Here is a 27,511-nt window from a genome sequence, read left to right as displayed (position 1 = left end):
ATTTCTGATTGAAGTGAGGAGGGATGAAGACTCTACAGCGGTGCTTATTGCCATGCTGAAATTACCCACTTATCCTAGGGCCCTTGGCTGAGAGCTCTGCTTCCATTATGGCTAGTTAATGTCTCTCCTGTAAGGAACCGTTCATCCAGAGAGGCAGGCCTGCTAACTTTGTCAGCGTTCCCAGAGAACCCTTTGGAACCTGAAGTGGAGAGGCAGGATAGCTGATCCCACTTCGGCTTAATGGCTGGAGCACTGCACTGGCAGGGAAGAGACCTGAGGGCTAGGCCTGCCTCCCCCGAGGAGCTGATTCTCCTCCCAAGCTTTGTCTAATTAGACTGCAGGTTCTTTGGGCCAGGGAGCTCTTCTCGCTGGCGGCCCCCATCCCGCTCAGGGCCTCGGCTGGAACCCCCAGAGTAATGAACAGTGCGAAGCAGGGGGGTGATCATCAGCACCTCTGGGCACAGGCTGAGTGGTGGAGGCACAGCTGTGTATCTCCCTCCAAGGGGACCCAGGGTTGTGAGATTGCATGCAGTGGAAAGTGTCTCCTCCTGACCTCCTGGAGTGAGCGGGGCTCTCAGCATAGCATCTACCCCTTGAATGGCCTGCCAGCAGCAGCTAGGCATGTGCCAATCCTCCACACTTCCCCTGTTACATTTTACCCGGACCTCTCTGGATTTAACAGAGCGTACCTCTGCCTGCACGTCGCCTGCTAGGATGGAGGACGCAGCAGCTGGCAGAGAAAGCACTGCAGTTGCTGCAGTCACACTAGATGCCAGTGCTAGGGGGAAAGTGACACAGAGAGAGAAATTGTCTTTCCTTCCATCCTCCTCTGATTGCAAAGTAACATTAACCCCTGTCCCAGTCGTGCCACAGGGATTCCGAGCTCTCGTTGGCAGCAGCCGTGATTCTTTCATTAGCTGGGATCCTTGGACAGATGCGGGGAAAGAAACGGTTCTTGCAAATAGCCTGGGTTAAGGCCAACGTGAATGCAAACAACGTGTGCTCTGCAGGGCGCGTTTGAGTCACATCGGATAAGGCAAAGGGAAGCTGAGCTGGGAAGAGGTTGAGAGGCCCAGGAATGGCACAGAGCAGTGGGGGACGGGTTGTGGGGAATGGCTTTGAAAGCTGTGTCCTAGAGGAGATGTGGGCCACTGGGCAGAGGGTGAGGAGGATGGGGAGAGGGCCGGCGGGGGGGGATATCAAAGGGAAGCGTGGGAGATTGGGAGGGGAGGATCTGTGTGCCTGTGGTTTCACTGCAGCAAACACACATCCCCGATGCCCAGTGTTTTGGCTCACCAGGGGTAGCTTAGTAAATACCAGAGCAATGGTCCCATCTACTCAATATCCGGCCCCCTCCGCCAGCCTGGACTGGACCAATGGGCCCGTCTAGACCACCTGCTGCCCTGGATCAGCCCAGTGACCCATCTAGCCCGGTAGCCCGCACAGTTCCCCTGCACACGAGCAGGTCAGTGGGCCCAGCCTTGGCCATATCCCCTCTCCAGCAGGGGCCAAGTCTCACTGCTCCATAGGAAGATGCAAGAAATGCTCTTAATGGACAATGGATAGCAGGAAGGACGCTCAGCAGGAAGGCTGTGGCACAGAGGAAAGAGCACTGGGCTAGGGGTCAGGACACGTGTTTTCTATTCCCAGCTCTGCTATTGACATTCCCCGCTCTGCGCCTCAGTTCTCCAGGTAGGGTCGCCAACCCTTCTGCTTTCGCCAGGAGTCTCCCAGAATCAGACTCTATCTCCCGGAGGCTACTGAAGCCAAACCGGGAGATTTTAGCAGCTAAAAGTCTGGCTGCACAGCGGGGCTAAGGCAGGCTCGCTGCCTGCCCTGGCTCCACGCTGCTCCCAGAAGCAGCCAGCATGTCCCTGCAGCCCCTGGAGGGACTCCGCGGCCAATAGGACCGCAGCCAATGGGAGCTGTGGGGGGCAGCATGTGAAACCACCTGGCCTTCCCCACCCCAAGGGCCACAGGGATGTGCCAACTGCTTCCAGGAGCAGTGTGGGGCCAGGGAGCCTAGCTTAGCCATGCTGTGCCATCGACTGGGAGCTGCTCGAGGTAAGCGCCGCCACCCCCATCCCCTCCTGAACCCCAGCCTGCTGCCCCAGCCCTGAGCCCCCTCCCAGAGCCAGCACCCCCTCCTGCACCCGAAACCCCTTCCTGCACCCTAACCCCCTACCCTAGCCCTGAGCCCCCTCCCACACCCAAACTCCCTCCCAGAGCCTACACCCTGCATCCCCTCGTGCACCCCAACCCCCTGCCCCAGCTCGGTGAAAGTGAGTGAGGGTAGGGGAGAGTGAGTAACAGAGGGAGGGGGGATGGAATGAGCGGGGCAGGGTCTTGGAGAAGGGGCAAGGCCTCAGGGAAGGGATGGGGCAGGGGGCGGGGCAAGGGTGTTTGCATTTGTGTGATTAGACAGTTGCTAACCCTATCTCCAGCCCACCCTTTGCCTGTTTGGGTAGTAAGCTCTTTAGGGTAGGGACTGTGTCTCTGGGCAGCACCCAGCCCAATGGAGAAGCCCCCCCGTCCCCCCTTGTTCTTCGTCACAGGGTCTAGGCTGGATAGGGGGCGCTGGATGGGGAGGCCCTGATTCCCAGCCAAGTTAATATGAGTAGGTCCAGCTTTTCCTCCTGTCCCAAACTCTGCTCAGCTGCTCCTAGGGATGAAAACCTGGCAGCCAGTGGTGTATGAATGTTACATTATTGCTAATCACGCAAGCTACATTAGTGTCACCTCCCGGCATCTGAAATCTCCCTGCGCAGCATCTTCTGGAGTCAAGTGCTTTGGTTGGGAGGGCTGGGATCTAATTAAAAGCCATATTCTAATGATGTCTGATTGCACTCAATCGGGATTGGGCTGCAAGCCAGCCAGCCAAGCCACCCTGAGAAGGTGTCACATGCTAACCGCCAGGGAAAGAATGAGGCCACGACAGCCACTCACCTGTCTGCTTGTTTGTCCCTGGGATGCCCTCCCTCACCCATCTCCTGGGGGTGGGATCCTCATCCCACTTGGCCGAGAGGGACCTTGCCACTTGCATCTTCAGAGGCAGGGCAAGGGAAACAGAACCCAGGAGTCCTGACTTCCAGCCCTCCTCTGTCCACTCAACCCTAGTCCCCGCATAGAGCCAGGAATAAACCCAGGAGTCCTTATTTTCAGCCCCACCCTGCTCCAACCACTAGACCCCACTCCCCTTCCAGCATCAAGGATAGATCCCTGGAGCCCAGTGTCCCAGTCACTCTGCTCTAACCACTAGACCAGACACAGTGGCCCTGTTTCCCAGTCCTGTGCCCTAACCCAGACCACAACCACTCTGTATATATTTGCCTCTGAGAGACACAGTTAGAATGCTCAGACCCTCACGAATCACTTATCTCCTTGCAGGTAGGATATGAAAATGCTGGCACCGTGGAGTTCCTGGTAGATAAACATGGCAAACACTACTTCATTGAGGTGAATTCCCGGCTTCAAGTGGAGCACACGGTGACAGAAGAGATCACAGAGTAAGTGATGCCTCTTGCTCCCCAGTCTGCCGTGGTGGGGCACCTTCTTAGCTGTCTAAACAGAGGGATATGGAGTAGGAGCAGGGAGGTGGTATTAGCCCTTGGGAGGAGGAGATGAGAGGATGGAGGAGTGTGGGAATGTGACATATGGGATGGAGCGGGGAAGAGGGTGCACTGAATCCAAACACTGCTTGCTGCCCCATCTCAGACCAATAGGCCCATCTAGCTCGGCCTCCCATCCTGCCATCCCAGATCAGACTAATGGGCCCAGCCAGTCAGGTATGCCCCAGAACCTGTCTTTCCACTCTGTTCTGTATTTGTACAGCACCTGGCACAATGGGTTATGGCCCATGACTGGGGCTCCTAGTGCTAATGCAAGCCAAATTCCATCTGCATATAACCTATAGACTAGAATAGCCCTGCACCGTGTCTCGTAGCCTTGTGTGATATGCTCCAGAGAGCTAGACCACATCTTGGTTGCTGTTGTATGAGCAGGCAGTTCAGCAGGTTGTTAAAGGTGGATGTCGCGTTTGCAGTTAGATGCAGACCAAGACATTGGGCTGAACTCGCAGCATTCACCTCCCCAAAGCCGGGACATGTTTTCACGCACACAGCTTTAGGCTCCGTGCTGTAAAGGAGCAGTGGGAGCCCCCACACTCCGCCTGGGAGGGGAAGAAGGAAATCCTTCCTCTCAGCTTGGCTGATGTTTCAGCAGAGCTGCCACCAGCAACATCAGAGGCTCTGAGGCTTGGGTGTTCCAAATTCACAAGTCAGGTCATCTTGAAAATCATCAGGTTGGTGCAGAAAAAAATCAGAGATCCCCAGAAATATCACCCCCTTGGCTTAAACATTATGAGCTTGGCTTAAAAAACACAGCAAGAAGGTTTTTTAAAAGCAGGAAATTGGCTTAGGAAATAATGAGATTTTTGAACATTCATCTTGTTTTTTTAGTTTTCCTTCTGGTTTTGGAGCCCTTAATGTTAATCTTTTCCAGGTTTTCTCCCCCACTGCGAGGGTTAGAAAACTATCTCCAAAAAGAAAAAAAAAAAGTTGAGTTTCTCATATGTTCATGACCCCGGGAGCTGGTGCTTTAAGAAAAGAACTAAATATCATGAGGCACAAGAATGCTAGGTGCCTGAGTCATGCTATGTGCTAAAATTGTGATTCACCTGGCGTACTGTTGCTGTTTATATAGAGGGTTTGGCCAAATTTGATTTGAATTTTTCATTGTTTATAGCGACCGATAATAGCGATGTTTATTTTAAAGCTTTTTACAATTTTTATTGATTGAAAAGTTCACAGTTGCAGGAAATTATGGGGAGGGTCACAGAATGGGGGAGTGAGACAATAATTATTGAACGACAGGAGAGGCTGAGATTCACAAAATCAAAGCTTCCTAGCTGTTAAAACACAAATTGTCAACATGGCATGCCCACATAGACAAAGTAAGTCTCCTTAAATCAAACTGGAATAAGTTTCCAAGCAACATTTTTCTGACACTGCCCGTCTGAGGCGAACTGGAGCGGCCGCCTCAGGTGCCAGACTGTGGGGAGGTGCCACTAGGACCCAGAGTGTAGAAAATTGTGTCTGCTGCTGGTGCGTATGTATTCTCTCTGCTCTAGATGCACAGAGATGGTGGAGTGCTGGGCTGCAGGAAGGAGGGTGCAAGAGACATAACAGGCAGGCAGGAGAAAAGGTGAGAGAGAGTAACAGAAAGCAGCAGGGAGAGAGAAGGGGAGGACCCTCTTATGTACTCCTCTAGCACCCTCAGGCACCTGAACTGATTAACACCAGCTTCTCAGGGAGCTTTCTGTTTCCTGCTGCTTCCCTGAACCCACCTGAGAACAGGCAGTCAGCTGAAGTAGTAGGAGGCAGGAAGGCCCTTAAGCAGTGGCGGCTCCAGGCACCAGCGCTCGCATGCCTGGGGTGACAAGCCACAGGGGCAGAACCAGTGCTAGGGGTTTGAGCGCCCTAGGCGGACAGCAATTTCGCCGCCCCGCGCGCTGGTCCCGCGGCTCCGGTGGAGCTGCCGCAGTGGCGCCTGCAGAGGGTCTGGCGCTCCGCGGATCCGGTGGAGCTGCCGCAGTCGTGCCTGCAGCAGCTCCACCGGAGCCACGCAGGCAGCCGACCGTCCGCAGGCACGACTGCGGCAGCTCCACCGGTGCCGCAGGACCAGCAGACCCTCCGCAGGCACCACTGCGGTAGCTTCACCGGAGCCGCCTGACGCCCCCTCCGGCAAAACGGCGCCCACCACTTATTCTGGCGCCCTAGGCGATTGCCTAGGCTGCGTAAATGGTAGAGCGAGCCCTGCACAGGGGGTGCCCTGCCGGTCTCTGCGAGGGCGGCATGCCTGCGGGAGGTCCACCGGTCCCACAAATTCAGTGGCAATTCAGCGGTGGGTACACCGAAGCTGTGGGACCGGCGGATCTCCCGCAGGCAAGCCGCCATGTCCGCGGGACCACGGACTTCCCGCAGGCGTGCCGCTGAAGGCAGCCTGCCTGCTGTGCTTGGGACGGCAAAAAAGCTAGAGCCGCCCCTGCCCTTAAGACGCTGATATCTTCCCTCAGTCAGTCTCTGCTGCCAGCCTGCTTATTTGTCCCCTTCAACTGAGTGTTGAGAGCCACTATAGCTGGCATAGAACAGCAGTCATGAGTGAAAGAAGAAAGCGCCCTTCTGGGGCAACATTCAGAAAAAGAAAGAAAGCACAGGAAGCTTTTCTATCTAAGCAGGAAGGAGCTCTCCTGAGATACATAGACACAAATGTTCCCGGTGAGCCTTCCGGCCCCAGTGAGGATTTGAGTGGTGAGGAGATGCCTGTCTTCCAGTTAGTCAGAGTGCAGGTGACCTGGCAGCTACTGCAACATCCACATCTCCATCTCAAATGGATGCACTTTCCTGAAGAAAAGTGTAGATCAGAGAAGAGTGTGGTGAAGGTGCAAGAAACTGCTGCCGCTGAGTTTAGTTCCGTAAGTCTAGATGATCCAGGACTGTGGACCCACTTGAGCAGTAGCCTGAGGGACTTCATTGTACTGCATGGGCCACAGCAAGTGAAAAACTTCATGTGCCCCAAAGACAATGAATAGAAGTTTCCATCCAACACACTACTGGCGTGAAATCCCAAATGGTGACAAAGTGGAGAGCCATGGCTTATTTATTCAAAAACCCAGAATGCTGCATTCTGTTTTTGTTGCAAACTCTTCCAGTCTAATGTTCCAGCCACATTGGGTTCTACAGGAACAAAGGACTGGAAAAATCTGGCTAGAAATCTGGCATGCCATGAGAAGGCAGCAAATTACCAGAGAGCATTCCATAGGTGGAAAGAGCTTGAGATGAGACTAAGATTAAAAGCCACCATAGATGATCAGCATCAAGAGAAGATTGCATCAGAGTGTCTTTACTGGCAAAATGTTCTGAAAGGGCTCATTGCCATCGTGAGAATGCTTGTTACCCAGACCTAGCACTGTGTGGCACTTCAGATCAGCTGTATGTGCCAAACAATGGAAACTTCCTTAAAATTTTGGAGCTGATGGCTGAGTTTGATGTTGTACTCCAGGTGCATCTAAGAAGAGTCACCATCTAAGAAATGTACACACATCACTACCTTGGAAAAACAATTCAAAATGAGATCATACAGTTACTGGCAACAAAAGTCAAACAGAAGATTGTGGCAGATCTGAAGTCAGCGAGATATTACTCTGTTATTCTGGACTGCACACCTGACATCAGACATATGGAACAAATGACTTTAATGGTGTGTTTTGTAACAACAACAGAACCTAGTGAAAATGTCCCTGCAATGGTGACTGTCAGAGACCATTTTCTAAAATTTATTGACGATGATGATACTACAGGAGCTGGTATGACAAATGTGCTTCTTAACAAGCTGGAAGATACGGGAATTGCGATAGTTCACATGAGAGGTCAGGGCTACGATAATGGTGCCAACATGAGAGGAAAGAACAGAGGAGTGCAGACACGGATCTGAGAGTTAAACCATCAAGCTTTTTCTGTCCCATGCAGTTCTCATCCACTGAACTTGGTGGTCAGTGTTGCAGCATCAGCTTCTAGTGAGGCTGCTGAATTTTTTAATATAATTCAAAGTTTCTATGCATTTTTCTCTGCAGCAACTCTTCAATGGCAAATTTTGAAGCAACATTTGGGAACTTCCTCTCTGACACTGAAACCACTGAGTGCCACACGATGGGAAAGTCGAGTGGAGGCGATAAAGCCTTTCAAACACCAAATTGGGAAGATAGATGATGATGCCATAGTTGCCATTATGGAGGATAATGCTATGACAGGAACTGTTCATGGGAGAACAGTGGCAGAGGGAAATGGAATCACCAGAAACATACATAACTTCAAATTTCTGTGTGGCTTAGTGTTGTGGCATGACATACTGTTTGAAATAAATGTTGTAAGCAAGAGACTCCAAGGTGTTGACCTTGATATATCTGGAGCAATGGAACAACTGGACAAACCAAAGTCATACCTACAGTTTTAACAGTCAGATGAGGGATTTCAAAACGTTCTGAAGAGTGCACAGAAGTTGGCAGAGGAACTTCACACTGAAGCTATTTTCCCACCCATTCAAGAATACAAGAGTCACCGAAGAAGAAGACATTTTGATTACGAGGCACGGGATAATTCCAGAAGCGACCCCAAACAACAATTCAAAGTTGAATTCTTTAACCAGGTACTAGATTGTGCAATACAGTCAGTTCAAGAATGTTTCATGCAGCTCAAGGAACACAGCAGTATATTTGGGATGTTGTATTATATTCCAAAACTCCTCACTATACCTGAAGAAGACCTACACCAGCAATGCAGGGCACTAGAGACAGTGTTGACACATGATGACATGTGGGATATTGAGGCGAGTGATTTAGGTGATGAACTGAAAGCCCGTTCAAGATACATTTCAGTAGGATCAACTCCAAAGGCTGTTCTGGAATATATGTGCACAAATAAGATGACCACCCTCTTTCCAAATGCTTTTGTTGCTCTGCGCATACTTCTAACACTTCCTGTAACAGTTGCCAGTGGAGAATGCAGCTTCTCCAAGCTGAAGTTAATAAAAACACATCTACACTCCACAATGACACAGGAGAGGCTGGACGGCCTTGCAACCATCTCAATAGAGCATGAGCTGGCCCAGACTGTGGACCTCCAGAAAGCAGTTCAAATCTTTGCAGCGAAGAAGGCACGGAAAGCACCACTTTGGTTATTCAAACAGATAAAAATGCCAGTGTTTACTATGCAGACAAGAAAAGTTACATTTGCTGTTCAGGCGTTTGAAGGTTAAGTGTTGCTTAAAATTTTTGAAGAAGGCATTTTAAGTTGTCAGTTCTCCTTTACTGGGGTAGGTAGCAGAGCAGTACCATGAGAGGAGTAGAACAGGAAGAAGGCAGAATTGAGACCTTTCAAAGTTTTGGCCCAAGCGAGGGGCCATGGGGGCGTCATTTGAGCTCCCCGCCACAGGTGCCAAAATGTTGTGGGCCGGCCCTGCGTCTGTCCATTTCGACTGTTGTGTTTGGAAGTATTTTTGCGTCGGTTTGTGTGTGTGGTGAAACCGATGTTTACCGACATTTACGGATTAAAAATCTCATCCTTTCAAGCCTATTCATATGATGGTAGCAATCCAAAGGCCCAACTATACAGTGCCTAGCACATGGCGGGGGATTGTCAACTGAGACCCCCCCCATGTGCTAAGCACTGTACAGACCCCCCCCGACCAGACTTGGGGCCCAGAGCGTTGCACATATAATTGTTCAAAACCCATGCATAAATAATGAATGATAAATAATTACAGACTGGAGGAAGGATGGCCCAGTGGTTAGGACACTAGCTGAGGACTTGAGACACCACGGTTCACTTGCTCCACCACTGACGTTGGGCAAGTCATTTAGCCTCTGGGTGCCTCATTTTACCCATTGTACAACAGTGATCTCTGCTCTGCCCTGCCTATCCGGGGAGTCTTGGGGATAATACATTACTACTCATGAGGCGCTCAGCCTGTGTAGCGATGGGGCCATGTAAGTGCCATCGATAGGCCCCCACCATCGAGCCCTGAGAGCAACGAACGGCTGCACAGTTACTGAAACGCCAAGCACACACGTTGTCACCTTGTTCAGTTCATCAGCACTCCTAGCAGAGTGACGTCTGGCCCCCGTTATGAGGCCTTGTCACATGAGCGGGTGAGAGACAGCCCAGACTGCAACAGAGCGGGATCCTTTCTGATCCTTCCTGCTTGCGGGTGCCATGCTACCAGCAGGCCTCACCACTTGGGGGCACTGTCTACATTGATGAAGGCCTAGAGGTCATGCACCAGGATAAGATATTATCTTACCATGATCTTGGCCCGGCATGCTCGGCAAATCAGATGTGTGCTTGCCCCCACCCCATCCCCTGATGTTCTCTAATGCATTATCCTCACAACCCCTGGGGGAGGTGGGGCAGGGCTATTACCATCATTGTGCAGATGGGGAAACTGAGGCACAGGGCAGCCAAGGGCCAGCTTCTTAGGGGCTAGACCCACAAAAGGATGTAGGTCCATAAGTCCAACATCTAGGTGCCACTGAGAATTTCCAGCCTCCTCCTCAGCTGCTGCCTAATTCCCTGCCAATCAGCATGCACAAAACCATTGACTCCTGATGCCACATCACAGCTTACAGGCAGTTCGGAACCTCACATCAGCCAAAACCCCGGCCCTGAGGCAGGATTCTCACACTGTGTGTTCCCCTGCTAGCTTGCTAGCGGCCCCTGATCCTGTAGGTGTGCTCTGAGCATGCTCAGGATTAGGCCTTGTGCAAAAGATAGCATGTGTGTAGGTCTGGCCCAGAATGGGTAACAGCCCAGTGGACTGGGCACGTACCTGGGTTGTGGGAGATGCAGGTTTGAATCCCCACTCTGCCTGAGCCCAAGCAAGGACTTGAACACATCTTTCCACAGCCCTGCCAAGTGCCCTGAGTGCCAAGCTCTTGGCCGTCTGAGGGCAGGGCTCTCTGCTTCTCCATGAGAAAGGGCCGCCCTGTCTTAGGCACCTAACTCCAGGAGAGGGCTCACAAGTGAGTGAGGTGCTGGACCCTGAACCCTGCCCCTTTCCTGTGCATTTCACTCCTGGCTTCCTGAGCCGGCTCCCTGCGCAGCTTGCTGGCTTCTGAGCATCCTTTCCTTACACGCCAGGCATGGGGCATCTGACTTGGAGCCAAGACTTCCACTCGGCATCAGGCCCCCGGGGAGCACTCCGGCTTAGACACTGCAACCCAGAAGAACCTCTGTGAATCTAGCCCCCCGTGTCTGGTCCAGGGTTTGTGACGGAACCCAAGTGGCCCATGCTAGCACCTGAACTGCTGCACCATCCTTTGTTGGTCCCGCAAAATGGGTGCAACTGAGGCCAGGACAATTTGTGGCTTTCTGAGCGGTGGCGAATGTAGCTCAGAGTGGCTCAGGACCAACATCCAGCTAGCCCAGCACTAGATGGCATGTTTTAGACACACACCAGATACTGGACTTAACCCAGGGGGAGTTGGGGGAAATGGAATGGCCTGTAAAAGACAGAAGGTCAGACTGGATGCCCTGAGGTGTCTTCGGGCCTTACAATCGATGGATCTAGACCGCACAGGAACGCCCCTTCCAAACCTTTTTCCAACTTGGAGTCGCTTGGGAAGATGGGCTCATTCGAAGAAGGTGCATTTTCCTACAGCCAGAGGCAAGGTTGTGTGTACAGGGACAAGAAATGTCAGCTGTACCTACGGGGTGGGGAGGGGGAGCTGTGCCCTTGGACTCTGGGACTCTGGAATGGAGTCAGAGCCTGGTGAAAAGCAAGTAATTGTGAGCTCCCAGTGTGAACAGGGAGCCGAGATTGAATGCAGTCCTGGGGTGGATCAGAAGGGAGCACTGAATAGGAGCAGGGAGTTGACTTCACGGCACCAGTGACTGGGATGCTGTGTCAGCTCTGGGGTGTACCCATTGAAACATCACAGAGAAAGAGCCATAAGAGGGATCTGAGGGCTGAAGAACTCTGAGACTTCTTAGCTGGGTCTGATCCTGATAAATAAAACGGCTGAATGGCCCAAGCCCTCTGGCCCTTAAAGGGCCAAGCACCCTATTATAGTCTCATAGAGGGCAGCAGGGCTGGATTGCAGCTATGCGGGAGCGGCTAGAACACTGTGCCCACTTTGGGGTGACTGGGTTCTACTCCCTGCACTGCCAGTGAGCGTGTGCAAGTCGTTGCCCCATCCTGGGCCTCAGCATCTCCTTTTGTAACAAAGGGATAACGACAGCTGATCTCACTCCTGGGCAAGGGATCCTGTATAAACAACCCCTGTATCTCACCCCATAGGCAGCTGCATCTCAGCCCCGGGTGAGGGAAACTGTATAAACAGCCCCTGTGTCCCTCCTCAGAGGCAGCTGCATCTCAGCTCCGGGCGAGGGATCCTTTGTAAACAATGCACGGACCACAGCCATGTCTAGAGAGAGAGTCTCTTGGCAAAGCCAGGCACTATAATGAATGTGAAGTTGTTATCAATTAGCTGGCATTTGGGAGATTAGGAATGGGAAAAGGGGAGGGGGGCGCTGTGTGTTTCCAGGGGCATTAACAATGCCATAAATCCTCGTCAGCATTGGACATATGCAGCCAATTACAAAAATTAGCTCTAATTAGCAGGATGCAGCCTCTGGCTTCACAGTTCCCCAAGCAGCCGTCTCTGCTCCCAGGGAAGCTCTAGCCAGGCCATGTGTTCTGCTGACAGCTTCCAGCCTGCTTCACTACAGAGGGGCTGGTGTGTGCCTGCCTGCCTGGGGGGCTCTGGGGATTTCTCTCCCCAGGCTGTCTGGCCTCAGGGGTCTCCCGGAGATAGGCATATACAGGGCATGCAGATCATAGTCAGGGCAGTTGACATGTCCTCCACTGTTTGCCGAGTTGATCTTAGTTTGAGCTAGTGCCTTACAGTGCCCCCTGCTGGGAGAGGCTGGGACTGGATTAGCCAGAAGCTCCCCCACAGCCAGTGCTCCTGCCCTGTTCCCTAAAGCGCCCCCTGCTGGGACAGACCGGGACTGGAGGAAGCAGGAGCTCCCCCACAGCCAGTGCGTCTGCTCCCTCCAGCGCCCTCACAGCCAATGCTCTCACCCCCCTCCCTCCAGTGCTTCTCCTCTGAAGATGATGCTCCTGGTCACAGCCTGGAGAGCAACGAGGAAGAATTGAGGAGTGGTGTCGTTCATTTCCAGCTGAGGGGTGTCTGGCCATGGCCCCATGGCTGGGGGGGCCGGCATGGCAATCAGGAGGCCGGAGGCATCTGCGCGGTGAATATTCCTGTGCTGGGGTTGGGAAGCAGAATCCCTTTGACGTTCCAACCCAAGGAGCTGGGCTGAATATAAATCGCTTAGCCTGGGTGACTCCAGCAGCTACAAGGGGCTGGGATGAGGTTTTAGCTCTACAGACTTGATTGAAGTGCTGCATGAACCCCTTTTCCCCCACACCCCCGGCCAAACCAGCCTCCTCCCTGTGCAGTGTTGCCATGAAGTATTTGACTCTCAGAGAAATGGAGGCATAGAAGGGTAAAGGGTTGGAGAGGATATTGGAGCCAGGAGTCATGACTTGCAGCCCCCCATTCTAACACTAGACCTTCTTTCCCTCCCAGAGCTGCGATAGAACCCAGGAGTCCTGGCTGCGAGAGACCACCCCCACTAACTGCTCGAATGTGCACCATTTGTGGCATTGTTTGGTGGCTGTCAATGTAACTTGGCTCAGCTCAGGTGCTGTTGCACTGTTGTATAGTAGGGTTGCCAGGGATCCAGTTTTTGACTGGAACACCTGGTCGAAAAGAGACCCTGGCAGCTCCAGTCAGCACCACTGACTGGGCCATTAAAAGTCCGGTTGGTGTGGGGCTGGCAGGTTCCCTACCCAGCTCTGCATGGCTTCCGGGAAGCAGCCGGCATGCCTCTCCAGCTCTTAGGCATAGGAGCAGCCACAGGAGCTGTGAGGGCTGTCCCCACCCTGAGCACCGGCTCCGCAGCTCCCATTGGCCAGAAGCCGCACTCCCCGCTGGAGCCTTCATCCCCTCCTGCAGCTCAGCTCCCAGCCCCAGCCCAGTGAAAATGAGCGAGTGAGTGATGGTGGGAGAGAGCGAGTGACAAAGGGAGGAGGGATGGAGTGAGTTGGGGCAGGGCCTCATGGAAGAGGCAGGGCAAGGGTGTTTGTTTTGTGCAACTAGAAAGTTGGTAACCCTATTGCAGGGGTCGGCAACCTTTCAGAAGTGCTGTGCCGAGTCTTCATTTATTCACTATAATTTAAGGTTTCGCGTGCCAGTCATACATTTTAATGTTTTTAGAAGGTCTCTTTCTAGAAGTCTATAATATATAACTAAACTATCATTGCAGGTAAAGTAAATAAGGTTTAAAAATGCTTAGAAGTTTCATTTAAAATTGAATTAAAATGCAGACCCCCCCAGACCAGTGGCCAGGACCCGGGCAGTGTGAGTGCCACTGAAAATCAGCTCTTGTGCTGCCTTCGGCACACGTGCCATAGGTTACCTACCTCTGCCCTATTGTATACACTGGGAACAAATCAGTCTCAATGATGGTTGTCATGCAGTGGGCTTTAACCGCTAAGAGGGTGGCCTGGGGGTCAGGACTCCTGGGTTCTGTTTCTAACTCTAGAAGGGGAAGGGAGTCTACTGGATTGGCGCAGAGATGGACTGGGAGCCAGGAACTCTGGGTTCTGTTCCTGGCTCTAACATTGCCCTTGGGGAGGTCTATTTGCCTCTCTGTGGCTCAGTTTCCCTGCCCACCCATTGTCTATTTCGGTTGTAAGCTCATTGGGCCAGAGACTGTCTCTCACTGGGTGTTTGCACTACTGTGGGCCCCAGTCTTGATCAGGGTGTGTGCAGCACCTGGCATGTCACTGCAATACACACCGTGATCATAAATGTGAATGCTGTGGCCAAGCCACTTCTCTCCTAGCCCTTGAGGGGGGGAAGGGGGATCTAGCTGTAGATAATAATGAGAGACCCCCAGTCATGCCCCATTGCTGCTCCTGCTCCCCTAGCCACCCCACCCTGGATTACAGGCCGGTAGAGCCATGCCTAAAAATAGCCATGTAATGCTCTTGAAATCGGTTCTTTCTTCCTCCGCCCTCGCGTGCAGCCAGCTCTCCATTGTGCAGTGGTGAGCACTGCTGCTTGCAGTTAGAGAAACTCTCCCACTTCCCTCTTGCTTTTATTTGTCAGTCTGGTTTTCTTCCTGAATTGGGTGGGCAGCCCCCACTCTGAGAATCCAGGCTGATCTCTTGGGCTGGGGAGCCTGTCTCACTTTTCTCTTTGCTTCGATTGTCTGCGAGAGGCGGTGAGGAGCAGGAAGGTTATCTCTGTCTTGCGTGGCTGGGGGGGGCTTCTTGGTGATTTTTTTTTCATGCACCCTGTCACCTCCTCTAATCACCAAACTCTGCTCCTGTTGCAGAGCTGGGGAGAGAACCCAGGAGTCCTGGCTCCCAGCCCCCCTTGCTGTAACCCATTAGACCCCACTCCTGGGTGAGGGCTCCTGGGTTCTCTTGCTGGCTTTGGCACAGAAGTGATGTCTAGTGGTTAGAGCAGAAGGCTGTGGGGGTCAGGACTCTGTGATTCTATTTCCAACTGTGGGAAGAGAGTGATCTCTAGTGGTTAGTGCAGGAATTGCTGGGAGTCAGCTGGCTCTGGGAGGGGTGTGGAGGGGGTGGATTAGAGCAGAGGACCTGGGAGCCAGGACCCTTGGGCTCCCTTCCCTGCTCTGCCACAGACCTCAGGCAAGCCACTTAGTCTCTGTGTCTGTTTCCCTCTTTGTACGCAGAGGATAATGGTGCTTCCCCATCACACAAAGGTTGGTGCATTGCCCGATGGCAAGGTGCTGGCGTACGACTGGAACTGGGGCCAGGCAGGGACTTGGTTAGATGGCAGCAGTGCGTAAAGTCAAAGCAGTTCTCTTCAGGTCTGAGGCCCACTCCTTGCTGGCTGCCAGCAGTCAGGGTCCTGGTATCAACAGGTTCTGAGGTTTTCTGACGCTTCTGAAACTTCTGGGGACAGCCTTTGTTGAAGACCGAAGACAGGGCTAGATGGGCACATTGGTCTGATCTGGGAGTGGGGGGAGGGATACTAGGCTGGATGGCCCCCTAGATCTGATCCAACCCAGCAGGGATCGGGTTAAGGGGGGGGTCAGATACCAGGTTAGATGGGCTCATTGGTCTGATCCTGCACAACAGTTCCCATGTTCTTAGATAGTACTGGGGATGGGGGGGGGGCGCTGCCCCCTGCTAGAGAGAATCAGGCTGGGGTTGGTGTGTCTGCCCCCTGCTGGAGAGAATTGGGCAGTTGGTACGTGTTGTGTGCGTTTGTTTTTGCGGGCGCACACGGTAGGATCCTCTCTCCTTTCCCAACTCTGCCCTTGGAAAGTTTCCATCTGCTTTTCTTAATTCTCCAGTGCTGGTGCAAATGAATCGGTCTCTCCTTAACAGCAAAGGTTGCTCAGGTTTAACTGCTATGTTCTGAGGTCAGGGCCAGACACACAGAATGTACTGTGTTCATTATCCGGCCCAGCCATCCAAAACTGCCGGCCACCTTGCACCTGATTGGGTCGCTGCAGCGTTAGCAGATAATTTTGCCTCATTTCTTGGGGGGAAATCTAATTTGAGGTGGCACGAAATCCAGAAGCAAACGGATCTGGTGCCACTGAAAATCCATAGGGCTGCTGCAGTGCAAATGTAATTGACCGCATGCCACTCTCGGTGTACTGTGCGTATTGCAATATACTGCGTGCATATATATGCCGCTTCCAAATCTAATATGCTGCCTGCAAAAGTCATTTACCACATGCCAAGAGATATATATAGACTGCATGCAAATATAATATACAGTATGCATATGTAAGATACTGTGTGCTAATGTAATAGATTGCATACCTACACACACACACACATATACTGTGTTCGTACTGCAATATGCTGCATGCTCATATATATGCAGCATGCAGATCTAATATACTATGTGTTTATTTAATATAGTGCAGGGGTTCTCAAACTGGGGGTCGAGACCCTTCAGGGGGTCGTGAGGTTATTACTTGGGGGGTCGTGAGCTGTCAGCCTCCACCCTAAACCCCACTTCGCCTCCAGCATTTATAATAGTGTTAAATATAAAAAAGTGGTTTTAATTTATAAGGGGAGGGGGTCGCCCTCAGAGGCTTGCTGTGTGAAAGTGGTCCCCAGTACAAAAGTTTGAGAACCAGTGATTTAGTGCATCAAAATATAATGTACTGTTTGGATTATTAATATCCTGTGTGCATATGCAATATATGGCATACAGATATATACATTGGGTACATATTCTGAGTGCCTGTTAAATATACTACTTGCATATGTAACATGTTGCGTACAAACACAGTACATGCATGTGTAGTATGCTTCACACGCATATAAATGCTGCAGGTATATGTAATATACCTCACACAGTTAGGTATTTACTGCATGCAAATATGCAGTGCTACATGCACCGGTAGTTTACTGTATGCACAGGTAATTTTCTGCATGCAGATGTAATATATTTTGTGCTTATTTAATATACTGCATGTAGTATAGGATATATATTTACTGCATGCAAATAATAATATATATTACATGCATATATGCAGGGTGCCTGTTTCATGTCGTGTGTACAAGTGTAATATGTGGCATACAAATATAATATGTTGCATGCCTGTTAAATATACACTGCATGCACATTTAATAAACTCTGCATATGATCCCCATGTGTGTCAGTGCCTGGAGCTAGCTACATACGCTGGCATTTCCACTGAGATCCCTTGCTATCGCCTCAGCTCCAGGGAGCTGGCTGAGGAGGAGTCTGAGCTGTGTAATTGCTTGCATGCTTTGGCACACGCCAGACAAATTACTCTCCCTTGAGATCAATACGCCATAAAAATACACAAAAAGCAAGTACATTTATGACCTTCCCCTAGAACGATTCTTTCTAAACGTGTAGTTCATGTTTAGTTCCTTACTGCATCATAGAGGCAATGTACTTTGCTTGTTACAGCAGGTGGGGGTGGGGCTGGGAGCCAGGACTCCTGGGTTCTATCCTCCGCTCTGGGATGGAAATGTGGGTGTAGTGGTCAGAGTGGGGCGGACTGGGAGTCAGGACATCTAGGGTCTATTCCTAGTGCCAGGGAGAGAGTAGTGGTTAGAACAAGGAGTACACTGGCAATCAGAACCTCCTGGGCTCTGTTCCTAGCTCTGCCATTGACCTGCTGGGTGACCCTGGGCAAGTGTCTTCCCTTCTCTGTGCCTTGGTTCCCCTCCCTCCCCCCCCTTTGTATTTTTCCATTGGAAGCTCCTTGGCGCAGTCTTTCACTGTCTGTGCAGCACCCGGCACAGCAGAGGCCCCACCCTTGGTTGCGGTCTGTAGAATCTACCCTAATCCTCCTCATAACAAGCAATGAGGATGTCAGAACACTGTTTGATTTGTGTGACGGGCTGGCAGCCTGTCTGATTTCTCTTACCACAGGCCTTGCTGTCACTCCAGCGGGTGCCATATAAAATATTTATCACACGAACACGCAACGCTATATTAAAGCCTTTGCCGAATCTCAAGGTCCTTTGCTGAAACGACACATCATCACCTGCAGCTCTTCCTTTGACTCGCACTGTCCCAACAGGGCTCTCTGTTTTCTACAAACCTCTTGTCTGTTGTGAACTGCCGCAGAACCTCGAAGCTGCGCACGTTGCTTTTGGCTGGGCTTAGCCGATGTCACCTCTTGTATCCTTGATTGCCCAAGATCTGACACCGGAAACCTTGTATTTATCCACATTAAAGGCAAGTTTGCCCTCTGGTAGGGAGGAGATGCTGCCAAGAGTCTGTTTTTAGAGCTAGAAGCGATAGGAGCAGAAGCTGGGAAGATTTTCTGCTGCCTGTCCCAAGTTTGTATCATTCTTCAGTCCTCACTGCTCCTGTGCTATCCACTAGATCTCCTGCTTCTCTCTCACTGACACAACTTGGATGTTGCCAGAAATAGCGCCACCTGCTGTCTCCTGCCATAACAATTGTAATTGTTTCCTCCAATCACTATAATTATCCTCAGAACAGGTTCACAGCCCAGTTTATAACTTCAGAGCTTTTACCATTGCAAAGACCTGGCAGGCTGGCCAGACCCAAGACTCCCAAGAAACTCCAGGCTGTTTGCTAAGCCAACTTTCAGGCTCGGGTTACAGCACCCAGCTGGGACCCTGGAGATCTGGGGTCAATTCCTGGCTCTCTTGCATGACCTTCTTTGCTCTGTGCCTCAGTTTCTTCATCTGTAAAATGAGGATCACATTTCCTTTCACCGCAGGGGGCAGTGTGAGGTTATATAAAGAGGTCTGGTTTAGAGGTGAGGCCACTGGAGTGGGAGTCAGAACTCCTGGGTTCTAATTCCTTGTTCTGTCTCTGACCTGGGGTAAGCTCCCTCGCTTTTCTCTGCCTCAGTTTCCCCTCCAGCCCTTTGTCTGTTTAGACTTTGAGGTCTTTGGGACAGGGACTGTCTTTTCTTGTGTGTCTGTGCAGCACCGGGCGCAGTAGGGTCTCCCCGATCTAAAGTGGGAATATGTGCAGCACCCAAAACAATTGGGACCCTGATCCAGCACAATGGGCCCCCCCAGCTCAGTTACCCATTACTGCAATACAAATAAATTCATTTGTGGTTGCGAAGTTCCCATACTATAGCGACGGGTGCAGATAAAAAACGAACTAGATGGCAGCGAATTTACCCTGTAAAGAGCTTTTGAATCCTCCTATCAGTGCTCAAACAACCCACCTTTCAAGGCTTCTTTAATAGGAGCCCTGGTTTATATTTATTTTGCTAATATGTAGCTAGATTTATAGCCACGCTGGGGCCGGTGTGCAGGCTGCTTTTATGACACGCTTAGCTCTTTAAATTGAGATATTTGCATATTTATCCTGTAACCTTTAATGAACATAAAAAACTCCAACCTTTCCCAATTAATCACTGCATTAAAAGGCCCAAACAGCAATCTAAGGACTGTTCCTTGCATAAAATAAATAAATTGGGCTCAGAACCAATTTGTCAAGAGGAGAAGAGGCTAAATAGCCTTGTCAGGGAACCACTGATAAGGGATGAGAGCGGGGCCCAGAGAGGAGACATGGCATTCATGCACAGTGGACTTCCTCATTATATAAAAGCCCCTTTGTGCCATTCAAGTACACCCTGCTCTAACCATTGGGTACCACTCCCCTCCCAGAGCTAGGCTAGAACTCAGGAGTCCTGGCTCTCAGGCCTCTGAGCACTAAACCCCACTGCCCTCGAGATGAGAATAGAACCCAGGCATCCTGCATTCCAGCTCCCCCCAACCAGTGGACTTGACTCCTCTTTCAAAGCTGGGGAAAGAACCTAGCTTCCAACTCCTTTAAAACACTAGGCCCCACTTCCAACCCAGACCAGGTACAGAACCCAGGAGTCCTGGCTCCCACTTCAAAGTTCGAGCCACCAGACCCAGGCACCTGGCTCCCACTTCAAAGTTCGAGCCACCAGACCCAGGTACAGAACCCAAGAGTCCTGGCTCCCACTTCAAACTTGTAGCCACCAGACCCTGCTGCTCCTGCGAAAGCCTTCCCCCTCCTGTTCTCTCTGCAGGGGAGCCTGGCTAGAGGCAGGGGATGTGGCATGCTGGCACTAACTCATTTTAATTCCAGCTCTACTAGGTCACCTTGGGCTAGTCACTTAACCTCTGTGTCCTGCTGAGGGGGGCCTCTCAGCCATTCTCAGCCTCCCTAGGGGGCTGTGAGCCTTAATTGCAGCTGTAAAGCACTTTGACATAGGCTGCTGAATTACCCAGTGCTGGCAGCCAAATCCTGCCACCTCTTCTTGCAACAGTTGTAATTTTATAAGCAGCCCCCACACTCCACCCCAGAGGTGGGTGCAGTTCAGCACCAGGTGAGAGATCCCTGTATAAACAGCCCCCCCCGCCCCACCCCAGAGGCAGCTGCATCTGAGCACTGGGTGAGGGATTCATAGATTCTGACCTCCTGTATAACACAGGCCATAGAACTTCCCCAAAATAATAAGAGGTCCCTATATAATCACACACACACATGGCCCCACCTCAGAGTGGCTACATCTCAGTGCCAGAAGAGGGAGCCCTGTATAAACAGCTCTCAGGCCATACCCCAGAGGCATGTGCATCTCAGCCCACTATGCCCCTCACCCAGATCAGCCCAAAAGCCCCATATAGCTTGGTATCTGCCCCCCTTCCACTTCCTGCACTGGACATTGTGTGATTGTGGGGCATGTGCATTGTGTGATTGCGGGGCAGCATTAACCTGTGTCTGCTCCATGCTCCCATAGATGGCCCCACCTCAGCTACAGCAGCCAGGCGGCTTTGTTGTTGGCATTGTGCGGGGCAGCCGCCTGTCTTTGGGAGATAAGGCTATTTGATGGGCATTTATTCCTGGCGGGACAATGGACCTGGCTCCCTCCATGAAGCACCTTTCAGCTGGAGCCCCCTGCCCCTATCAGAACAATCCGTTTTTCCGCAGCATAGTTGGAAATCCATCACAGACAGCAAGCTGGTAGGACTGGGATTAAGGCCACCTGGGTTCTATCCTACCTCTGGGAGGAGAGTGGTGTCTAGTGGTTAGAGCAGGGGGAGCTGGGAGTAAGGACTCCTGTGCTCTTTTCTCAGCTCTCCTACTGATGTTGAACAAATCCTGTAGCCTTTCTTTGCCTCAGTTTCCCCATCTGGTCAACAGATATAGTTTCCCTTGTGTGTATGTGGTGGGAGGGGAGGATCAGTGGAATGTGATTCAGGGGACCCATCTAGCCAACAGCAGCTGGCACCAGCTTTGTTAGGGGAAGGTGCAAGACACCCCCTAATGGGGAGCGATAGAATAACTGGCCTCTAGGGAAAAATTCCTACAAAATTTCTTCTATAAACAGCTGCCCCACCCCCTGAGGTGGTCACATCTCAATGCCAGGTCCTTGTATAAACAGCCCCTGTGCTCCACCCCAGAAGTGGCTGAGTCTTACTTAGACAGAGGGTAAGTCTACACTGCAATTAAAACCCCTAGCTAGCCTGTGCCAGCCAACTCGGGCTTGGGGTAACAGCTCTTTAGTTGCAGTGTAGACATTTGGGCTCAAGCAGTAGCTGGGACTGTCCCACTTCACAGGGTACTAGAGTCCAGGCTGTAGCCCGAGCCTGAATGTCTATGGCACAGTTAAACAGCCCCTTAGCCTGAGCCCAGCGAGCTGAGTCAGCTGGCCGGGCCAATCACGGTGTCGAACTGTAGTGTAGACATACCCATAGAGTCTCCTGTGCTTACTGGCACAACCCATTTCCCCACAGCCGTCTGTCCAGACCAAGGTGTTTGACTCCATCGTAAGTTGTCTTCACGATGGCAGCATCCTTCTCTATTGTCCTTGTCCTCCACTCCTCCGCGTTCCTACAGCTGGAATCCAGTCCAAGACGTACTTTGTGCTTCTGCCACGGGGCAGCGGCCAAACCACCATAGTCAACTCTGCCCAATTACTGAGTCCTCACTGTGCTGGCTGTGTGGCAGAGGACTTCCATATTGGTTACACAATCTCGCCAATCAGTTCCCAACATTCTTCTCAAACCAAGCTGGTGAAATGCATTCAACTTCCTGCCATGCACTTTCACTATCTGTCATAGTTCCAAGACATACGGTAATGTTGGGAGGACAGTAGCGTTGCATAGTCTCATTTGAGTGTGCGTATCAGTGCCGGATGAGAAATTCTTGTGTAAACAACCCGCATGCCCCACCCCAGAGACAGCTGCATCTCGGTGCCTGGCAAGGGCTCCCTGTATAAACAGTCCGTGTACCCCACCTCAGAGGTAGATGCATCTCAGCGCTGGGTGAGGGATCCCTGTATAAACAGTCCCCGTGCCCCACCCCAGAGACATCTGCATCTCAGCGCTGGGCAAGGGATCCCTGTATATTAAACAGTCCTAGTGCCCCACCCCAGAGGCAGCTGCATCTCAGTGCTGGGTGAGGGACCCCTATGTAAGCAGTTGCCTTAAGCTTTGGAGCAGAATAGGGTTAAACCAAACCCAAAGCTCCTGATGGGTCTTTAAACTCCTACTCATTTCACTCCAGATAGTCCCTTTCTTCATACAAAAGTTCAGTCCCCTTGTGGAATCCTGCTCAGCTCTTCATCTCAATTGTCTCTTGTGGTGGGGAGTTCCCCAGAGTAACACTGCTCACTTCTGAATTTGCCACCTTTTGCTGGCTGCCCCTTGTTCTTACATCATGTGACTAGGGGATGAGCAGCCAGGTCTAGTGGGAGCGTGTACCCCAGTCTAAGGGTGGGCTGCGAATGAAGCGTTTCCTGTAGGTCACTTTGGAATGTGCTGTCTTCCTGCTTCGCTTGCTGTCCCTGTTACTAATGTGAATTGCTACTAGCAGGTCACACACTTCATAGCTTCTGCTGGTTGAGTGCTCTGTCCCCACCAGGGCCCCTGGCATCCCTCCATTCCCCCACTGCTCCCTGGGTGCCACCTGCCCAGCCCCCTCTATTGCAAGAATTCCCTGCAACTTCCTCCAATCTCTCCCCTGCCAGGGGCTCTATGTGTCCCTCATTCCCACCTTCTCCCCATGGGAGGGGCCCTGTGTGGGCTTCCCTCCCCCCATTCCACGGTCCCCATTCTCATAGACTCATAGACTCATAGGTCAGAAGGGACCAATCTGATCATCTAGTCTGACCTCCTGCGCAAGGCAGGCCACAGAACCCCACCCATCCAATTTTATAACAACCCCTATCCCAGGACCGAGTTATTGAAATCCTCAAAAATGGTTTGAAGACCTCAAGCTGCAGAGACACCACCAGCAAGCGACCCGTGCCCCACGCTGCAGGGGAAGGCGAAAAACCTCCAGGGTACCTGCCAATCCGCCCTGGAGGAAAATTCCTTCCCGACCCCAAATATGGCGATCAGCTAAACCCTGAGCATGTGGGCAAGAGTCACCAGCTAGCACCCAAGAAGGAATTCTCTGCAGCAACTCAGTACCCATCGCATGCAACATCTCCCCGCAGACCATTGAGCAGACCTGTCTGGTGGTAATTCAAGATCAATTGCCCAAAATTAACAATCCTATCATAACATCCCCTCCATATACTTATCAAGCTTTGTCTTAAAGCCAGGAAAGTCTTTTGCCCCTACTACTTCCCTCGGAAGGCTATTCCAGAACTTCACTCCCCTAATGGTCAGAAACCTTCGTCTAATTTCAAGTCTAAACTTCCTAATATCCAGTTTATACCCATTCGTCCTCGTGGCTACATTAGTACTAAACTTAAATAATTCCTCTCCCTCCCTAACGTTAACCCCCTTGATATATTTATATAGGGCGAGCATATCCCCCCTCAGCCTTCTTTTGGCCAGGCTAAACAAGCCAAGCTCTTTGAGTCTCCTTTCATAAGGCAGTTTTTCCATTCCTCGGATCATCCTCGTAGCCCGTCTCTGAACCTGTTCCAGTTTGAATTCATCCTTCTTGAACATGGGACACCAGAACTGCACACAGTATTCCAGATGGGGTCTCACCAACGCCGTATACAACGGTACTAACACATCCTTATCCCTGCAGGAAATACCCCGCCTGATGCATCCCAAAATCGCATTTGCTTTTTTAACAGCCGTATCACATTGGCGACTCATAGTCATCCTGCTATCAACCAGTACCCCAAGGTCCTTCTCTTCCTCCGTCGCTTCCAACTGATGCGCCCCCAACGTATATCCAAAATTCTTATTATTGATTCCTAAATGCATGACCTTGCACTTTTCACTATTGTATTTCATCCTATTTCTATTACTCCAGTTTACAAGGTGGTTCAGATCTTCCTGAATAGTATCCCTGTCCTTCTCCGTGTTAGCAATACCCCCCAGCTTCGTGTCATCCGCAAACTTTATTAGCACATTCCCGCTCTTTGTGCCAAGGTCAGTAATAAAAAGGTTAAATAAGATCGGTCCCAAAACCGATCCTTGAGGGACTCCACTGGTGACCTCCTTCCAGTCCGACAGTTCACCTTTCAATACGACCCTCTGGAATCTCCCCTTTAACCAGTTCCTTATCCACCTTACAACTTTCATATTCACTCCCAGCTTTTCCAATTTAACTAACAGCTCCGCGTGCGGAACCGTGTCGAACGCCCTACTGAAATCTAGGTAAATTATATCTACCGCATTTCCTTTATCTAAGTAATCCGTCACCTTCTCAAAGAAGGAGATCAGATTGGTTTGGCACGATCTACCTTTAGTAAATCCGTGTTGCAATTTGTCACAATTACCATTGACCTCAATGTCCTTAACTACTTTCTCCCTCAAAATTTTTTCCAAGACCTTACATACTACAGACGTCAAGCTAACAGGCCTATTATTACCCGGATCACTCTTATTCCCTTTCTTAAAAATAGGAACTACATTAGCAATCCTCCAGTCATACGGCACAACCCCCGAGTTTATCGATCGCTTAAAAATTCTCGCTAACGGGCTCGCAATTTCACGTGCCAGTTCCTTTAATATCCTCGGGTGGAGATTGTCCGGGCCCTCCGACTTCGTCCCATCGAGCTGTTCAAATACGGCCTCTACCTCAGTTGCCGTAATATCCACTCTCATATCCACATTCCCGTTTATCATCCCTCCATCATCGCAAGGTTCCTCACTAGTCTTATTAAAAACTGAGGCAAAGTACTTGTTTAGATGTTGGGCCATGCCTAGGTTATCCTTAACCTCCATTCCATCCTCAGTGTATAGCGGCCCCACTTCTTCTTTCTTTGTTTTCTTCTTATTTATGTGGCTGTAGAACCTTTTACTATTGGTTTTGATTCCCTTTGCAAGTTCCAGTTCAATGTGGCTTTTAGCCTTCCTCACTTTATCCCTACATGTTCTGACCTCAGCAAGGTAGCTTTCTTTACTGATCCTGCCTTCCTTCCACTCCCTGTAAGCTTTCTGCTTTTGTCTAATCCCCTCTCTGAGTTGCTTGCTCATCCAGTTTGGCCTACAACTCCTGCCCATGGTTCTTTTCCCCTTTCTCGGGATGCAGGCTTCCGACAGTCTCCGCAGCTGTGACTTAAAGTAATTCCAGGCCTCCTCCACATTTAAATCCACTAATTCCTCCGTCCAGTCCACTTCCCTAACTAATTTCCTTAACTCTTTAAAATTAGCCCTCGAGAAGTCAAAAACCCTAATCGCAGATCTACATTTGTTTATCCTTCCATCTATTTTGAACTGAATCAGCTCATGATCACTCGAACCAAGGTTGTCCCCTACCACCATTTCTTCTACGAGGTCCTCACTGCTCACCAACACCAAGTCTAAAATGGCATCCCCTCTTGTAGGTGCTTCAACTACTTGATGAAGAAATCCATCCGCTATCACATCCACAAAGATCTGACCCCTATTATTCGTGCAAGTGCTCGTCCTCCAGTCTATATCCAGGAAGTTGAAGTCCCCCATAATCACACATTTCCCCTTTGTGTTTACTTCATTAAAGACATTAAAGAGGTCTCTATCCATATCCCAATCCGATCCCGGCGGTCTATAGCACACCCCAAGCACTATCTCAGGGGAGGCTCTAGTTGCTTTTTTACCCAGCGTGATTTTTGCCCAGACGGACTCTGTCTTATCCATTCCATCGCATCTTATTTCGCTACATTTAATTTCATCATTGATGTACAAGGCTACTCCCCCACCTTTGCCTTTCTTCCTGTCTTTTCTGAACAGCACATAGCCTTCAATACCCGTGCTCCAGTCATGAGTACTATTCCACCAGGTTTCGGTAATCCCTATAATATCCGGCTTCACTTCCTGCACGAGTAACTCCAGTTCCTCCATCTTGTTACCTAGGCTCCTCGCATTAGTGTACAAACCTTTTAATTTTCTGCGTTTGGCGTCAGTGACATTCTTTCCCCCGTCGTGCACAAACTTTCTACCACCAGCATCACCCGTTACTCTGGTTTCTACTCCACTATTCCTCCTTGGATCAAATCTTGGGCCACAAGGGTATCCCCGCTCACTTTGTTTACTTCCCTCTCCAGGTTATGTTCTGGCGTGGAGATCTCCCGAACATTTCCCAACCATCTCCCCCAACTTTCTAGTTTAAAGCCCTCTTGATGAGGTCGGCGAGCCTCCATCCTAGAATTCTATTTCCCTCCTTGCTGAGATGAAGTCCATCCTGAGCAAACAGTCGTCTATCCGTAAATGCGTCCCAGTGACCGTACACCCCATGGCTGGGGTCTGCCTCGCCTTCCTCCATTCTCCCATTCCAGGGTCCCCTATTTTTGCCCACGGTAGGAGCTTGGAATGACCCACCATTCCCCCATTCCCTCCCATGCCAGGGCTCTGCATGCCTGCAATCCTCCTTCCCCCATGGCAGCCCCCCCCTTTTGCCCCCCACACCAGGTCTCTGCATGCCCGCAATCCTCCTTCCCCCATGGTAGGGCCCCCCCTTTCTGCCCCCCACACCAGGGCTCTGCATGCCCACAATCCTCCTTCCCCCATGGTAGGGCCCCCCCAGTCTGCCCCCCACACCAGGGCTCTGCATGCCCACAATCCTCCTTCCCCCAGGGTAGGGCCCCCCCAGTCTGCCCGCCACGCCAGGGACTGTATGACCTTCCCCTTTCCTCTGGGTGTCATCGTGTTACACTCTGTTGGGAGAGTGGGCAGAGGTGAAATGAGGGAGTGTTTTGCTGGGAAGCCTGAATTGGTACCAGCAACCAGCTGTTTGATCCACAGAGAACACCAGAGGTGCTTGTAGCTGGGTGTAACAGGACGACCTGCCCCTTTAAGGGTGAGCCTGCCTGGCCCTGCTACACCTGTGCAGAGGGCTGGACTGAAGCCAGGGAGAGCCTGGCACTGGGGAGGAAAGCACATGGGCTGCTTCTCTCTGGGGTGAGGAGCCTGGGGGAGAGCCAGGAGCTGGCTGAGGCTGCTGCAATGGTAGGTGGCTAGAGCTGGCCCTGGTTGTTGGGCTGTTTGGAGCCCA

General features: G+C 51.2%; 1 protein-coding gene across 6 annotated transcripts in view; it reads left to right on the top strand.

The window, feature by feature from the left end:
• The window catches only part of PC (pyruvate carboxylase), a 242,256-nt gene that overhangs the window by 125,610 nt on the left and 89,135 nt on the right, over positions 1 to 27,511 (top strand). For all 6 annotated transcript variants that reach the window (XM_050960406.1, XM_050960405.1, XM_050960407.1 and 3 more), the window contains one exon: positions 3,388 to 3,506. In XM_050960406.1, coding sequence (XP_050816363.1) covers positions 3,388 to 3,506 — 119 coding nt within the window. The remainder of the gene's footprint in view (positions 1 to 3,387; positions 3,507 to 27,511) is intronic.

The sequence above is a fragment of the Gopherus flavomarginatus genome, chromosome 6, assembly GCF_025201925.1.
Source record: "Gopherus flavomarginatus isolate rGopFla2 chromosome 6, rGopFla2.mat.asm, whole genome shotgun sequence".
In the NCBI taxonomy this organism is placed as follows: domain Eukaryota; kingdom Metazoa; phylum Chordata; order Testudines; family Testudinidae; genus Gopherus; species Gopherus flavomarginatus.
This window is presented reverse-complemented; position numbering and strand designations above follow the sequence as displayed.